Source organism: Cyprinodon tularosa, unplaced genomic scaffold (assembly GCF_016077235.1).
Source record: "Cyprinodon tularosa strain WSP-4 unplaced genomic scaffold, ASM1607723v1 ctg120, whole genome shotgun sequence".
NCBI lineage: Eukaryota > Metazoa > Chordata > Actinopteri > Cyprinodontiformes > Cyprinodontidae > Cyprinodon > Cyprinodon tularosa.
In genome coordinates, this window is record NW_024038004.1 from 1,227,346 (window position 1) to 1,244,839 (window position 17,494).

General features: G+C 41.4%; 1 protein-coding gene across 1 annotated transcript; it reads left to right on the top strand.

The window, feature by feature from the left end:
• The first annotated feature begins 2,208 nt into the window (after positions 1–2,208).
• Positions 2,209–5,111, top strand: LOC119774984. The gene is made up of 2 exons (XM_038272826.1): positions 2,209–2,429; positions 3,220–5,111. Exon 2 carries the CDS (start codon positions 3,438–3,440, stop codon positions 5,082–5,084), a length of 1,647 nt encoding a protein of 548 aa, XP_038128754.1. The 5' UTR covers positions 2,209–2,429; positions 3,220–3,437; the 3' UTR covers positions 5,085–5,111.
• The last annotated feature ends 12,383 nt before the right edge of the window (positions 5,112–17,494 follow it).

The window sequence follows — 17,494 nt, forward strand, 5'->3', positions numbered from 1 at the left end:
GAGAGGTGAGTGGATCCAGGATCTTGGGCTGTGGGTATGGGTATGGTGTAGATGATTTGTACAGATCCAGTCTTAAAACCAGAAGACAAAGGCAATGAGGTTGTCCAGGTAGAGTTGAAAGCTGGCTGAGGTTCGGTTGACAGCAAAAGAAGTTAGAGAAGAAGAGGAATTAGAGCAGTGGTTGCAATTGTGGATAATGAAACCAGGAGGTAAAGCTTTCACTAAGAAATCCAGGTTATGGTCTTTGTTAGTAACAGAGAGAAAACCAGGAAAAATTATTGTAGCATATAGAGAACTGGTGGAGGATCGGTCACGAAGTGATCAGCTTCTTAACCATAGCTGTGCATACACACAAAAGAGATAGAAGGGACAGAACTCTGGAACACAGAGACACAGGAAAACATTATGGATAAAATTCATGAAGGTATGGCTCTGAGTTAGACTTGACAATACCATGAAGGGTAAACACTCAGGCTTTGAGGGACTGATGAATCGCTCCTCTTAAGGTGCTCAGATTATTAGTAGATGAGATACACCTGTATGCAATTTCACAGATGCAGGAGGAGGCCAACCCAGCAGCAGCCTTCAGAATGCCCTTTTAGGAATAAACATGCATCCAGTCCAGCCAGACAATCTCTTAATTCTGACATCTTCCTTACATGCTAAAACCTCATCACCAAATAACGCCCTTTGGAAGCACACAAAATATTGCTTAGCAGTTAAGTGAAGGGTCTGATTGTTCTAATGCTACCACTGCAAAGGTATAAACAATATTTTGATATGCTGTTTTCTGTCTGTTTCCTGTTGAAACTAACTTCTCAGTTGAATTACTGTAAAACAATCTAAAATCTGAATTCCTATGGTTATTCAAAATATTTTTTAACTGTACATATGAGAGAGTAAAGGGGCAGATATTTGATACTTGATGTAAGCCAGCAGTAAAAACAATAATAACAAATAGATTAAAAATACAATTTTTATGATATTCCCAAAGCCATGGTTTTCTCAAATTTGAGATCTGGAATGTGCTTGGAGAGGACTGGAACTCTATAAAGGAGCTGAATATCAATCAGTTCAAAACTTGGTTATTTGGCTCCAACAAGAAGATTGATTAAATCAACAAATCATAGTTCTCAGGGCACTGCAGGAGTCAAAGGTACTAAATCAACTCTGCTGAAGATTCATACCCCAGGGAAGTTTTAATCTCCAACACTGAAGATCACTCTGAACTGCAATAAGATAATTGTGTCAAAGGTCAAGGAGGAAAATAGAGAAATCATGGAATTATTATAAATTATTATTAAAGTTTATTTGATAGGGACAGACACACATTTACATAGACAAGGTCCATTAGAGAGGTCCTGTTAAAATTTCCTTCTAAAAGCCCAACATAAAAAGGTTCTTTGTAGATATTTTAACATCTTTTTAATTTTCTGTCAAACACAACAACAAAAAAATGAAAAAGTATGAATTAGATGAAAAATATGAATGGCTTTAAAACAAAATCTAAAACAAGTATGTGAAGTCATGATTGCATATCAATTTAGCCAGCAAAATAAAATACAGTGGTAATAACTACCTTCAAAACTGGATTGGTCTATACTTTTGTGTAACTGAAACTTAATATAAATGAAGTTTAATATTAATCTGTGTAACATTTGCTAGAGAATATATATAAAAAAAATCTACAGTATGAAGTCCAAGGATACTGTACATAAGGCTATAAAAGTTGTAATTTTAGAAGCAGCAATTATTGTATGGCTGGAAGAGCTGAAGAGATTAAAAACTCATGTAAGACAACGTATTAAAACAAATTTAGCCTCAATGTGTCAGAACTTTATATTATCAAAAGACAAAGCAGTTCCATCTACAGTTTAACATAAAGGGTACATCTAACTAAAATCATGAACACACCCTCATGTGACTGTTGACATGTGACACGTGTCGGACACACCATGATGGCAGCATCATGGTGTGGCCCACCTAAAGCTAAAGAGAACATTATATAAGACTTGGAAATATATGCTGTAGATGTAAAATCCTTTCTATTTGTCAAACTGATTGTGAAGAAGTACATTGAAAACAGTTTGTTTACTGCTTTTGTGACAACCACAAAAGTGTCACATTTTGTGTTTTTGAAAAAGAAAGATGTGTGACAACCACAAAAGTGTCACATTTTGTGTTTTTGAAAAAGAAAGATAAAATTGTATTTTATTTTGATTACAAACTGTTATGTTTTATTTTGGTTTGCATTTCTTTACATGGTGATTTGATTTCACATTCAATGTGTGTGCTGCAATGTTTACTCCCTGCCAGCAGGGGGGGCGAGGGCAGGTTCCCGTTATACTGTCTCGCATCGCGGTTTCCTGCATTACTGCTTGATATTCTAAACTGACAAGCCGTCTCCTCATCTCTCTCCTGTTTGTCAGGTGGGTAAATGTACATATATGATTTGAAGTTAGGGATGACCCATGCTGAAATGTGTCAGGGATGCTGGTTGACCAGTCTATGTTGTGGTTTTAGACGGGGAGTTTGTGTGATTTGGTTTGAAGTGGGTTTAGAGTGTCGAGGATGGGTCTGGCCGTTGGACGGTACAGCGGTCGCGCGCGGCCGCGGTGCGGCGGTTGCGCGCGCGACCTGCCCGTTGGTAGAGACCAGCTTGGGGTAATGAGCGCGCCTCCCCTACGTGAATGTGCGCCTCGGTGATGTTAAAGAAACTCACAACGTCCATGTCTATTGTTTATTTTGCCGGCTGTAAGGTCCCAACCATTAGTTTTGTTAAATGAGTTCATGAAGGGAAAAAGGTGACTGTTTAAAATGAGTTTTGTTTATATTAAGCACTGAAGGTTTATGAGGTTAAAATGCAGTAATGTCTTGATTCAAAACTAAGTAAAATAGATATATGAGGAGTTAAAAATTAACGTTAACATTAAGCTGGTTATTATACCATTGTCTATGTATTTCATTTGTGGTAAATAGGTTAAAATACTAAACTGAAAAGTAAGTGAATATGTATTTTTGGAAGAGATGTATTTTGTTATGTGTTGAGATGAATACTGAAATTCAGTGAGAATGTTTAGAGGACATTGAACTTTGAATATGTTGAACATAAACAAAGAAATTTAACACATGAGTGTATTTAAAAATGAAACTTGAATAAATTACTGCTTGATATTCTAAACTGACAAGCCGTCTCCTCATCTCTCTCCTGTTTGTCAGGAGTACATCTGTCAGCCAAGGTGCCGTTGCTACGGTACCCGTTACAGATTTTTGGTGGCCCGTACGGGGAACGGCATCAGATGCGCAGGCGACAGACGCAAACAGAATCAGCCGTCTGAAGCGGTGCCAGTGCTACGCAGCGGGGACCAGACCTGGAGCCACGGATAAAAGAGCTGCCTGAAGGAGCAACCAACAGCGAGGAAGACGGAAAAGCAGTCATGGCGGACGGTGAGAGAAGAGGCTTGGTGTGGGACATCAAGAAAAGTCTGCTCACTCTGACAGCCGATGAACTTTTCCAACTGGCTCGGAGTGTTGGTCCTGTGCCGGGGAAGGATGCATCCACGCTTCAGGTGGATGAGGAAGATCGTTGCTTTGAGTACATCCGAGCTTTCATGGACAGTGACACTCTCATGCAATTGGAGGATTCAGGTATGGCTACGTTGTTGGAGTTAAATGATACCGTGAAGGCCATTCAGAGACGTGCTGTTAAGTGTAAGACAACTGCAGATGATGTGCATAATTTATTGTCAACCCCAGGGTTTAGCGAATATGCAATCACTGATGATATGGTGCCCAGTGTTCCAAACACTAATATGACCCAACCAGCTGAGGTTAGTCCAGCTGTCCCCTTACCATTTACCACTCCATCACTCACACACCCTATCAAAACCATACCACCCACAGACACAACGGAGTTACAGAAAATGCTTACTACTTTTCTACAACACATCAATAACACCACATTACCACCCACTCTCACACCTACACCGGCACACCATACACCATTACACTCTACACTGCCACCTGACACCAAACATGCACCTGTACAACATGCACCCAAACAAAACACACATGACAAACATGACCGAGGCGTGCCCCTTCGAGAGCTCTCAATGCTGCGACGTGAATTCAAGGTTCAAGGCGGGCAGATCGGAGATCAGAGCTCAGATTTAAGTTACAGCAACATATGCAGACAAATCGATGACGGAGTAAAAGATCAGTTTAGTGATGCTGAAATACTGAGAGGTATTCTCAGAGTGATCAAACCAGGACATTTCAAAGATATGCTAATGCACAAGGATGATTTGACCATAGACGAGATGAAGTGTTTCCTACAGTCCCACTTAGGTGGGCAAAGCAACACAGAGCTCTTCCAAGAACTGATGTGCACCAAACAAAATGACAGCGAAACTCCCCAACAGTTCTTGTACCGTGTCATAGGTCTGAAACAAAAGATACTGTTTGCCTCAAAACATGCTGACACGGAAGTGAAATACAATTCGAACACAGTTAAAGACATTTTCCTACACACCATATATCAAGGACTTAGCCAAAAACATAATGACATACGCAGAGAACTTAAAACATTACTTTCTGATAGCAGTGTGTCTGATGAAGAAATTTTGAAACAAATGATGAAGATAACAAGCACAGAGAATGAACGACAGAGACGTTTGGGGTCAGGCGTGAAACAGAAACAAGTAAGCGTGCATAGCACTGAGCTAGTGGAGGTTGAAGTCGCAGCTGCACAAGGTAATGGTGCAAAGAAAGATGCTCCAGATAAACAGCCAAAGGCTAATGCACTTCAGCTGTTAACTGAACAGGTAGCAGAGTTAATGACTAAAGTTGAGCAACTGCAACGGCCACAGCAGATTTACAGCTCCGAGCCCTGCCACCACTGCAAAGCTCGAGTGGAACGAACGAAACCCAAGTCAAATAGCTGTGCTAATTGCCTCGCACAGAACCTCCCAGGTTGCACTCACTGTTTTTACTGTGGTGAAAACGGCCACAGAGCAGTAGGCTGCCTAAAGAAGCCGAAGCGTCAGGAAAACTGGAGCCGGTCGCTGCAACGGGACAACCAGTGACCGGGTCTCATGTTCAGTCCCACAGTGTTAAGTGTAATGTATCCAGCTCTGAGTTTCGTACAAGGGAAAGTTTGCTGAATAGAAGACCTAAAGTAAACAATGTAAATGACCCCCAATTTCCCCTTTCTCTGCCCACTCAAACAAGCAGGCGCCTAGCCAAGTTCATAGGTGCCAAAGCCCTTGCACGATGTGACCTGAGCGGCTTGACAGTTGATGCTCTGTTAGACACCGGAGCTCAAGTGAGCATGATTGATCAAAACTGGAAGAAGAGGTACATACCGGATGCACCGGTGAGGCCCCTCAGTGAAATCTTTGATGATGAAGAGCTGGAAATACAAGCTGTGAACGGAGGAGTCCTTCCTTTTGATGGATGGGTCCTCATCTCAGTCAGCTTTGCCGGAAATTCTGCTCTTAGTCAGTCTATAATGGTGCCTTTCCTCATCAGTAGCATCGACCTTGAACGGCCAATCCTGGGATTCAATGTGCTAGAGGAGGTGGTTCAGGATAGACAAACAGAGTTATTTCCAGCCCTCACCACACTCCTCTCTGATTCCATATCTGCCTCTGTGGATCAGGTGGAGCTGTTGGTGAACTTCATTCAGGCAGGTAAACCCGTCATGTGTCCAAAAGTTTTAAGAACTGGCAACTATGACACTGTAGTTCCAGCTGGACAGGTTGCATGGGTCAAGTGTCAGATCCCGTCAGTTGTAGATCAATCAGACCCTCTTCTCTTGTTTGAACCTGAGGAAAACAACGTCCATCTTGCTGAACTTGAGATTGAGGAAGGCCAGCTGGAAATGCAATTTGGAAAGCGACCTTATGTAACCTTACCAATAAGAAATTGCACAAAGCATCCTGTGAGCATACCAAGAAAGACTGTTCTGGGTAGTAGCCAGGCTGTTACTAGGGTGATTGAGGCTGGCCCACCAGAACTGTCCAGGCCCAAAGTAGTAGCCAATGCCGCAACAACACCAGCCACTCAAACTGCTCCAGGCTTGTGGCAGCCCCCTGTGGACCTCAGCCACCTTAGTGAAGAAGAACAAGACAAAGTAAAGAAAATGCTGCGGGAAGAATCAGCTGCTTTCGCTCGAGACAGTCATGATATCGGCTGTATTCCCAGTTTGCAGATGTCGATCCACCTTAAGGATGAGATCCCAGTGCAGAGAGCGTACTCCTCGGTTCCCAAGCCACTGTTTAAAGAGGTGAAAGAGTATGTGCAAGACTTGTTGTTGAAAGGCTGGATTGTCAAGTCAAAGTCCTCTTATGCTGCACCAGTGGTCTGTGTCAGGAAAAAGGATGGTACACTCCGCCTCTGCATAGATTACCGTCTCTTGAATCAGAAAACCATCCCTGATCGACATCCTTTACCTAGGATACAAGACCTGACTGACACCCTTGGTGGCTATTCCTGGTTCAGCATCCTCGACCAAGGAAAAGCCTACCATCAAGGTTTCGTTGCCAAAGACTCTCAACCCCTCACCGCTTTCATTACTCCCTGGGGACTGTACGAATGGGTCCGTATCCCATTTGGCCTCTCAAACGCCCCCGCAGCCTTCCAGCGGAGTATGGAAGAGATGCTAGGTCCCTTGAGAGATGACTGCTGTCTCCCGTACCTGGACGATGTGCTTTGCTATGCGGAAACCTTTGATGAGCATGTGGAAGGGGTCCGCAAAGTACTTCGAGCACTTCAAAGACACGGGGTAAAGCTAAGACCTGAAAAGTGTGAGCTGTTTAGACGAGAAGTGAGATACGTGGGTCGCCTTGTGTCAGCTCAAGGAGTGAGGATTGATCCCAAAGACCTGGATGCGGTGCGATCATTAGCCAGCAGGACACCACAGACAGTTGGAGATGTAAGGAAGCTCTCCGGTTTCCTGGGCTATTACCGCTCTTACATTCAGGACTTTTCAAGGATTGCAAAACCCATCTATGAACTACTACAAGTGAAGCCAGGACAAGCAGCTGTAGAGCGTGGGAGAGGCAAAGGTCCACAACTACCGTCCAGGACACCTGTGGAGTGGACCGCCGAACACCAGCAAGCCCTTGACCGACTTATTTCTCTCCTTGTTAACCCCCCTGTGCTGGCATACCCCAACTTCAACGCACCTTTCGTATTACACACAGATGCTTCTGACCAGGGGCTGGGTGCAATCCTTTACCAACACCAGGATGGCAAGTTGAGAGTAATTGGGTACGGGTCTAGGACTTTAACTGCAGCTGAACGAAACTACCATCTGCACAGTGGAAAACTGGAGTTCCTTGCCCTGAAGTGGGCTGTGTGTGAAAAGTTCAGAGATTACCTGTTCTATGCACCTCACTTCACGATATACACAGACAACAATCCTCTTACTTATGTTATGACCACAGCAAAGCTAAACGCTGTCGGCCATAGGTGGGTTGGAGAACTGTCAGACTTTAGATTTGACATAAAGTACAGACCTGGAAAGTCTAACATAGACGCTGACACGCTGTCACGTCTCCCTTTAGACATTGAAGCGTACAGTGAATCCTGCACTAAAGAGTGTTCTGCAGATGTGGTTCGAGCAGTCTGGGATGGGGATAAGGTAGCCAAGCACAAAGACGTAGCCTGGGTTGCAGCTCTGAACATCAACTCCCAAGCTGACCCGTCTCCTCCTTTTGATGACTTGAGAGAAATCAGTCATGATGAGCTTGCGGAAGCGCAACGTGCAGACAAAGCCATCAGTGAAATGATTACGTTGAAAGAGTCAGGTACACCCCTAACTGATGATATACGGAAAGCAGCGAGTGGAGCCACTAAAAGACTGTTCCATGAATGGGGAAAGCTCGTTTTGGAAAATGGTATTCTATACAGGCGTGCCAATGGCAGAAAGCAGTTGGTGCTCCCCACCAAGTACAAAGACCTCGTCTTGAAGAAACTCCACAATGACATGGCTCACGTTGGCACAGAAAGGGTCCTGAACCTTGCCAGAGAGAGATTCTATTGGCCATTCATGGCAAAAGAAATCGAAGACCATATCACTAAGAAATGCCCATGCATAAAGTCAAAGAAGCCAGTTACTCATGTTCGCGCCCCGATGGGAAGTATCACATCAAGCTCACCCCTAGAGTTGGTGTGCATCGACTACTTGCATCTGGAGACCAGCCGTGGTGGCTATGAGTATATCCTAGTGGTCGTTGATCATTTTACAAGGTTCGCTCAGGCTTACCCGACCAAGAATAAGAGTGGAAAGACAGCAGCTGAGCGCATCTTTAATGACTTCATCCCTCGCTTTGGATATCCCTCAAAGTTACACCACGATCAAGGCCGTGAATTCGAGAATGAACTGTTCCGTACCCTCCAGCAAATGTCAGGTATCCGTCATTCCAGAACATCGCCCTACCATCCCCAGGGGAACCCAGCGGAGCGGTTCAATCGAACGATTCTGCAGATGTTGAGAACGCTGACTGACAAAGAAAAAGAACAATGGAAAGATCAGATCCCAAGAGTTGTACATGCATACAACTGTACTCGGCACGAGTCGACAGGCTTTTCACCGTTCTTCCTCCTTTATGGTCGTCATCCTCGCCTTCCTATTGATCTGCTCTTCGGATTGCTTGAAGACGCAGAGCCTGACTCGCCAAAAGGATATGCAAAGAAGTGGGCAAAGCAGATGTCTGAGGCTTATCGAATCGCCAGAGAGAACAGCAAGCAGGCCAGCGCCAAAGGCAAAGTGCTCTATGATAAGCTAGCAAGAGGAGTGGTGCTGCAGCCTGGCGATCGAGTCCTAGTCCGGAATCTCAGTGAGCGTGGTGGTCCTGGGAAACTAAGGTCATACTGGGAGAAGACCATCTATGTCGTGAAAGAACAGTTTTCTGATAACCCAGTGTATGTAGTGTATCCCGAGTCTGGGGACCAGAAAAAGACAAGAACACTCCATCGTAATCTGCTCTTACTCGTGAATGACATCCCAGTCGAAGAGCCTCCACATCAGGCTGCTCCTGAGAAGACAACCCAGAAAAGGAAACGACAGACGCGATGTACCACCCCAGAGCGTACAGACCCACTGCAAGCAGATCCAGACTCTGACTCAAACTCCGACTCTGATGGTCCCCGTTACTGGCTGAGGATACCCGATGAGAGGATACAAGAGGTACCAACGGTAGCCCCACCACAGCGACTAGCTGTCCCGGTGAGTCGCCCGATTCCAGTACCTGTTCGAGGAGGGGTGAGAGTTAATGAAGACTACTTACCTGAAGCAGATCCGGTACCTGTAAGGGAAGCAGAGACAGTAGAATCTGAACAGGATGAAGCCCAGTCTGATTATGCAAGACCTGAAGAGCAGGATTTATATGCTGAGGCTCCAGAGCCCGTCCAGGAAGAGCAGCCTCTGATCAATGCAATGCCAGACCGACAGACACAGGTCAGAAGGTCAAGTCGAGAAAGGCAACCTAGACAGTTTCTTACATATGGGAGGCTTGGTCAGCCTACACTGACAACACAAGCTAGAGTTAACATGGTAAACACAGACCTACACTCACCTGCTTACACCACACCTCACACGGCACAACCCTTGCACCCACTCATTCCCTACGAAACGCCAACATACCCCTTTAACCCCTATTTCACACCTTATCCCCCCCTTTACATACATGTCTTATCCCTTACCACCACATCCATACATCTTACCTATTCCTGTCACCTGTTAGGAGGAATAGGGCTTTGGTTCATAAGAGTTGAGTAGAAAATGGTGGGACCTATTTCTTTTTGTCGGGGAGTGTGTGACAACCACAAAAGTGTCACATTTTGTGTTTTTGAAAAAGAAAGAGAAAATTGTATTTTATTTTGATTACAAACTGTTATGTTTTATTTTGGTTTGCATTTCTTTACATGGTGATTTGATTTCACATTCAATGTGTGTGCTGCAATGTTTACTCCCTGCCAGCAGGGGGGGCGAGGGCAGGTTCCCGTTATACTGTCTCGCATCGCGGTTTCCTGCATTACTGCTTGATATTCTAAACTGACAAGCCGTCTCCTCATCTCTCTCCTGTTTGTCAGGTGGGTAAATGTACATATATGATTTGAAGTTAGGGATGACCCATGCTGAAATGTGTCAGGGATGCTGGTTGACCAGTCTATGTTGTGGTTTTAGACGGGGAGTTTGTGTGATTTGGTTTGAAGTGGGTTTAGAGTGTCGAGGATGGGTCTGGCCGTTGGACGGTACAGCGGTCGCGCGCGGCCGCGGTGCGGCGGTTGCGCGCGCGACCTGCCCGTTGGTAGAGACCAGCTTGGGGTAATGAGCGCGCCTCCCCTACGTGAATGTGCGCCTCGGTGATGTTAAAGAAACTCACAACGTCCATGTCTATTGTTTATTTTGCCGGCTGTAAGGTCCCAACCATTAGTTTTGTTAAATGAGTTCATGAAGGGAAAAAGGTGACTGTTTAAAATGAGTTTTGTTTATATTAAGCACTGAAGGTTTATGAGGTTAAAATGCAGTAATGTCTTGATTCAAAACTAAGTAAAATAGATATATGAGGAGTTAAAAATTAACGTTAACATTAAGCTGGTTATTATACCATTGTCTATGTATTTCATTTGTGGTAAATAGGTTAAAATACTAAACTGAAAAGTAAGTGAATATGTATTTTTGGAAGAGATGTATTTTGTTATGTGTTGAGATGAATACTGAAATTCAGTGAGAATGTTTAGAGGACATTGAACTTTGAATATGTTGAACATAAACAAAGAAATTTAACACATGAGTGTATTTAAAAATGAAACTTGAATAAATTACTGCTCCATATTCTAAACTGACAAGCCGTCTCCTCATCTCTCTCCTGTTTGTCAGGAGTACATCTGTCAGCCAAGGTGCCGTTGCTACGGTACCCGTTACACTTTTATATAATAAAGGTCTCAATTACTGGAAGTTTTGCACAAGAATAATTTATGAGACACATTTAGCTTTGAAGTTTTTGATGAGCTGAGTGCTTTTTAAAACATAAGTAACTTTATTTGCTGTGCTATAGGTAGCGCAGTCTCTCATTAATGCTAATCTGTTTCACGTGGTCGAGCATCTATTCAACCTGTCTTCTACCAGTCATCAGTGTCAGATTATATGAGCCTTAGGTGAGATTTCTCTAGCGTACCTGAGTATTTCTGAGCCTTCCTGTCCGTATCCTGATTTGTTTGCCTGACCTGTCGTTGGACTCCTGCTGGATTTCTGTCTGTGTACCGAACCTGGAACTTATTTTTGACAGTGCCCTGGATTTCCCTTCAGTACCTCTGATCTTCTCCCTTCTGAGCCCTCAACACCGGCTTAGGCTTCTCTGGATTATCCTGCCTTCCTTTGTCTGCTCGGTTCTGATCTCCTGCCTGTTTTTAGACCTCCAGGACTTCAGCATCTGGGAATCTTTGGGCGGCCCCCGCCATGTCTGATTGGCAGCTGACCAGCTGAAACTTACCTCAGCCTCTGGGCTCGGACAAAATTTTAAGAACAGGTTAGTGACTCACACGTATCATCCTTCGCCACATACTGTAGACATGGTCACTAACCTGAGTTCTGCCCCTGCAGAGGATCTTGCCTTAGACACTGACGGTGTTCTCTGCAGTTGTCTTTAATAAGCATTTTGTAGAACCTAACTGTCTCTCTCCGCCTATAAAACTGTGTCCTTTTGTTTTGAGCCCAACAATTTACCATGGAAAAAGTGATTTTCCAATTCAGAAAATAAACAATAGTCAACAATTGCATCTTTTTAAGCAAGTCTGAAAGCCAGCAGGGAATTGACACTCAAAAATATCTGTGGCCATTCATTCCACAAAAGAGGGTTGGAGGAAACCAAGGTGATGGAGAGAGAATCCACGTATGAAATCATATTTGGATCATCAGAAATGACCAGAAGTAACCAGTTTTGCCCAAGTTCAGTGTAACATGGCCCAAATAAACTCTTAGACCCTGCATTGCATGTTTTTATCAAAAAATAAAAACATTTTTTGGTCGACCAGGCAAATTTATTTCCTGAATGAAAACATAAAGATGCTGAATTAGTCAAAATTGCTCCTGACATGTGGCTTTAACACAGCACACTATGACGGAGTAAGACATTAGCATACTTTTTAGCATGGTGTTTTACATTGACTTATAAATTCAAAGTCCAAAAACTGACTTAGCACTAAGCTAGTAAATGCTTATTACACTATTTATGGATACTAATAAAAGCAATATTTCAATATTAAAAATGATTATTTACAAACAGACTAGCAGTGATGACTATTGCCAGCATTAAACAACACAGAGAGGGGTTGCTATTTCCCCACAAGTAAAATCATACAACATGGACACTTTAATGACTGAAATGCATCTGAAATATAATACACTAAAGATTAGTTCACTTCATATTTTCTAGCAAATGAATCTAAATCATTTATGAACTGGAAGATAAAAATAATCTCACACTTCTGACTTTTCAAAAGAAAGTGCATTTAATGAGATTTATCATAAATACTATTGGGAAATTTATAAACTGAATACGGGACACTCAAGCCAAAATGTCTTCTGTGTTGGCTTCACCCAAATCTGCATTTCATTTAAGGTCACTGAGAGTTTGTGGTCCTTTTTGCTGATGTTTGAATAATAACAGGAGACACACTGAAAAAAAAAAAAAAAAACGAAATGCCAGGATTGAAGTAATACCGGGATTCTTTTTAACTTCATTTCCCTAATCCAATTTCATGTGACCCAGATGAAAGAATTGGCTAAGCAGTTTCTTTTTCAAATACTTTATTCCAAAAACAACAACTATCTCTTGTTGGAATTTAAATCAGCAGTTTTAAAGTAAGCCATGTTTCTATGTCTTTAGGACATGCATTTTATGTATTTAACTGGTTAGATTAATTAGGGTCTATCTAAAAATATCTATCTCGTATAAATCACAAAACTTACTGAAACAAAATTGCAAAATTGCATCTGAAACAGTTTAAGATTGTTATATTACTTCCGTAAAAATTCAAAAAATCCACTGGACTTGGTTTTCAAGATTTGAAGACGTTTCGCCACTGCGAAATTACTGCATTCCAAATGGAAGCTTTTACCCTCAACTCAATTTCAGCCTATTATTCAGCTGGCTTAAAAAATCTCTTAACCCTCCATGAGTACAATTTAAAAATGAGATTTAAATAAGGATTCATTAAGTCTCTTTCAAAAAACGTTATGAATTAATAATAGCTTAAATTAATGGTTATAAGATCAAAACCCTCAATACATGACCAATGACTCCTAAGAGAATTGGTGTTCTCCTTCTCTCTGCATGTTATGGCTATGACTAATTAACCATCTTCGAAGGATTTAGAAATATACAATCAGGGAAATTAATTTTTTTCCTTCTCTTCATTTCTCAATGATAAAGCACATCTTTATAAGGTAATTCCTCCTCACTTGACCTTTTGTTTCAACACTATAGAGAAAGTTAATAAGATGGCACTCAAATCCTTTTTAGTAGCCACAGGAAAATCTCTGCAAGGCTCTCAGTAACAATTCAGTTACTATCAGAGACAAATGGAAGTTGCTTAATATTGCTTTTAATGACGAAAGCCCTTTAAATTTTAATCTGCAGCAACCTTTATGATTAGTGGTAAGCAAAGCTTTCAAATAAATTCAAGAAGGCTTTTCTCAAACAAATAACTTTGGGAAATTTTCACCCCACTACCTTTCTTCTCACAATGTTATTATATTATATTATATTAAATATTGATATAACCCCCACTGCCACAAAAAAACCTGCGTGGGAACAGTACATGAATAGGTGGAGTTAAAAAATTATTGTGTATACTTTCTCATTTTTTTATCCATCTTAACTCCTGTTCTCCTCCTTTTATTACCATTCAACCTGTCTTCCCTCTGTGGAGACTGGAGAAACTTCTACACATCCTCTAATCATGGCTTTTCCCTTGAGCTTATCCTTTAAGAAGGGACAGCCGTTTGCTGTCCAATGAGGTAAAGGAAAAAGAAGGATAGATATGGAAATGAAAGCATCACGGTTGGGTTGAGGTTCTGAGGACCCAAATGCAGAGGTGAGGAGGCAGAAGTGAGTTTTTGTAGATTTAATGCATTAACTGAAGGAAAAATCGAAAAAAAAATTACAAAATACAATGAACAAAAAAACAGACAACCTCAGGGGAAAACTCACATAGGGAGCCAGGACTGAGGAACTGCACAGGGAGAGAATATATAAGAGACAGAACAAAGGCTGGACTAATGAGCTGATAAGGAACAGGTGTGGATGGAAACATCTAGAAGGAAGCCAAGAGGAAAGGAAACAAACACAAGGGGGCAACAGACAGAAACCCAAGAAAAAAACACTGCTAGAAAACAACTACAAATACAAAGAAACTTGAAATAAACTTAAACAAAGGACAGAACTCTAACAGCAAGAGATAAGTTAAATATGAGAACAGAGGAATCACTGGTATTGTTAATACAAAACTGGAAAAACACTGTTGAGCTGTCATTTAAAGGTCCAGAGAGCCTCTGGAGTAGTACAGAATAAGGTACAAAATTTACTGAGGAAAAAAGTAAAATATAAAATGGTGTTGCACCGACATCGGTATAGGGCGGGATCCCGATACTGCACTAAAATGGTGCCATCGGTATTGGCAAGTATCAACAAATAGGGCACCATTAAAGTCACATGAAGTGGAACTCAGTTATTCTGCATGGAGTTTGCATGTTCTCTGTGTGCAGGCGTTGGCATGACAGAATACATGGTGACAATGCTGCTTTTCTTTTTCACATGTGAGTTAAATGTTTAGCGAACCCAGAAACTGGATGGCGCACAGTAAAGAAAGAAAGCAGGTGTGCACAACTTAGTAGCCAGGAGGGGTTAACTTAGCAATCACCTTTATATAAAACAAATAACATTTTTGCTTGTACAGCATAATAACAGAGATACACAAAAAATCTTCTTATTTTCATGTTACATTTATGTAGAGACAATTTACTGATAATATGATCTCACTGTTTTTTTTTCTGATGGCTTAAGCACAGCTTTTGTAACTTTTGGCAAATTTTCCAAAACTCTTCACACAAATAAAAAGACCTTTACCAAATCAGCAAAACATTTTAGTTGTCTGGCAAAAGCTAATAAACCTTACTTAACTCTTCAAACGTTCATAAAAATGTTTTATTTTTTGTATCAAACAGTTAACACAAGCACACATGTTAATAAGCACACAATGTACCAACAACACACTGATGGTATAAATAAAAAAACAGAGCTGGCTTTTGCTTTCTCTGTGCATAAAGTAGGCTATGTCGGTTTGGGGTCATACTTCTGTCAAAGGTCTGTAAACATACAGGGATACAAAACACTCAGGGATCCAAATTTCAAGTATTGGTGTTTATTTACACACATCAAAACAAACAAAAGTGTTTTTTTTCCAAGTCAAAACACAAAATCACTGAGAACAAAAAATATCAGTAGATGTGTCATCTTTCTGGGTCTGGCCACCAAACTTCATCCACACCACATACAATGTTCTCTTCTCCAAGGCACTGGGGAAAATATCTCCTGGAACGCCATATCCAGGCATTCCAGAAATGTAATGTAAGGTGTCCAGGAATGTAACAATGTGTGAAGTGCCTTATGAGCTTAGGGTTGCACGATGGTGAGTAACTGATTTATAGCTGCACACAATCATCTTACCACCCTGTTGTCCTGGGACATTGATTATGGCACAATGTCCAGTAATGTTTCTACCATAACACCCTGTTTTAGTGAGGTTAAAACTTACCTCATTCACGAAAAGTATCACTGGAAAAGAAAAAAAAAATCAGCACAGCAGGAGGTTAACTGGGAAGATGGTGTCATCATGCTGTATTTGTTGTAACCTTATGGAATAATTTGATATCACTATATTGACTATGTGGGTCTCTTGTTCCGAAGTTAAAGTTCTTCCTCTTTACCCAGCGTCTGGACATCTTCAGTTCTCTAAAGTAACTATTTCAGTATCTTTACATGTATTGTATTGTTGTGTTTCTCAGGGTATGGCAGTGCTACAACACTTTGTGGAAAATGATTGCACCTACGATTCTCATTTTGAAATGCCTTTATGATGCTCACTACAAAGTAGCGGCTAAAGTTAGGCTAAACCTGTTGGCCAGCTTCCCTTAGGGTCAATCCATGGTTTACATGGTCCGCTAATCTAGCTCCAAAGTCAGCACTAATTCTATTTCTTACTCCTATTCCCCTCCTCCTACTTCTTCATCTCCATGTCTTCTTCTTTGGCCTCTAATTCTCCCTCATCTTGCTCCATCATTGGACTCCACAGAGAAAGCTCCCCTGTGGCTTATTCATAGTGCTTGGGCTGATTGTAAAATGAACAAATTATCTAAAGAGTTTTCACATGTGATAGTGCGCCAGACGGTTGGTAAAATAGTGTAAATAATAGCCATAGGTTATATGTATATAGTTTTGCTAGGAGTGTGTTGATAATTTGGAAATTGAGTGTAAAGCTGTCATTTGTGTTTAGAGTTCTGCAAAAAGAATGCTGTGCAGTGGATTGGAGCTAAAGTTTGAAAAGAGTATGATACAAAAGTGAAAACTGGGTGCATAGCAGTGTTTGTACTTTTAGTTTTGCAAACTCAGTGAGCTATAAAAATCCCAGTTAGGGTTTAAACATTTAAAAAAAACTGTAAACTGTACGTCTTGGATAAAACATTTTGTGCAACCTTCCACAAGCATCCCACACTAGTATGCTTTGATCCATTACTTCTATCTGAACTGATGTCATAAACACACAGTTTATTATTTGCCTTGCTTGTACATCTAATCTAATGGTAATCTTATGGTAATTCTCCAGCTATAACTTACTATGTCACATCTTAATATATTGCTTCAATATGTCCAAGTAACATTCTCTCCTGATGATCCCATATTTCTTTAGAAGTGCACTAGTTTCTTCTGGAAGAAAACATGCTGTTCTCCCCATACTTCTGAGATTGAATTGCATTCCCCTTTTATCCTCAATCAGTGATCCATACATGACTTTGCAATTTATTGCGACAGTTGAAAAGGCAACATTTTCTCCATTGTCAAATTTTATGTGTCACACTATACACTTGTTTGTGTTTTTATTTGATTATACTGGCCTCTTTTCAGTTACTTCCATAGTTAAATAAGTCCATTCTTTCCATTTGCTCTTTGTCTGGTCTTCCTGTTGCCATCTTGTTCCTGCCTTTCTGATCTCACTGTGTCAGATTAATCCTTTTTTATCAAATATTGATCTATCAACCTGTGCCTGCAGATGTCTTGGTACCACCTCAGTCCTTTGCCTTCACAAATCATGACTCTGTGTGGATTTTTGCTTCAGTCTTCTGTTCTAACACCTGTCTGTTTCATTGTCTGAAGTGTGTGCAAAGTCGGCATCTTAAATAAATGCTTAGTAACATGTTGTTGGTACA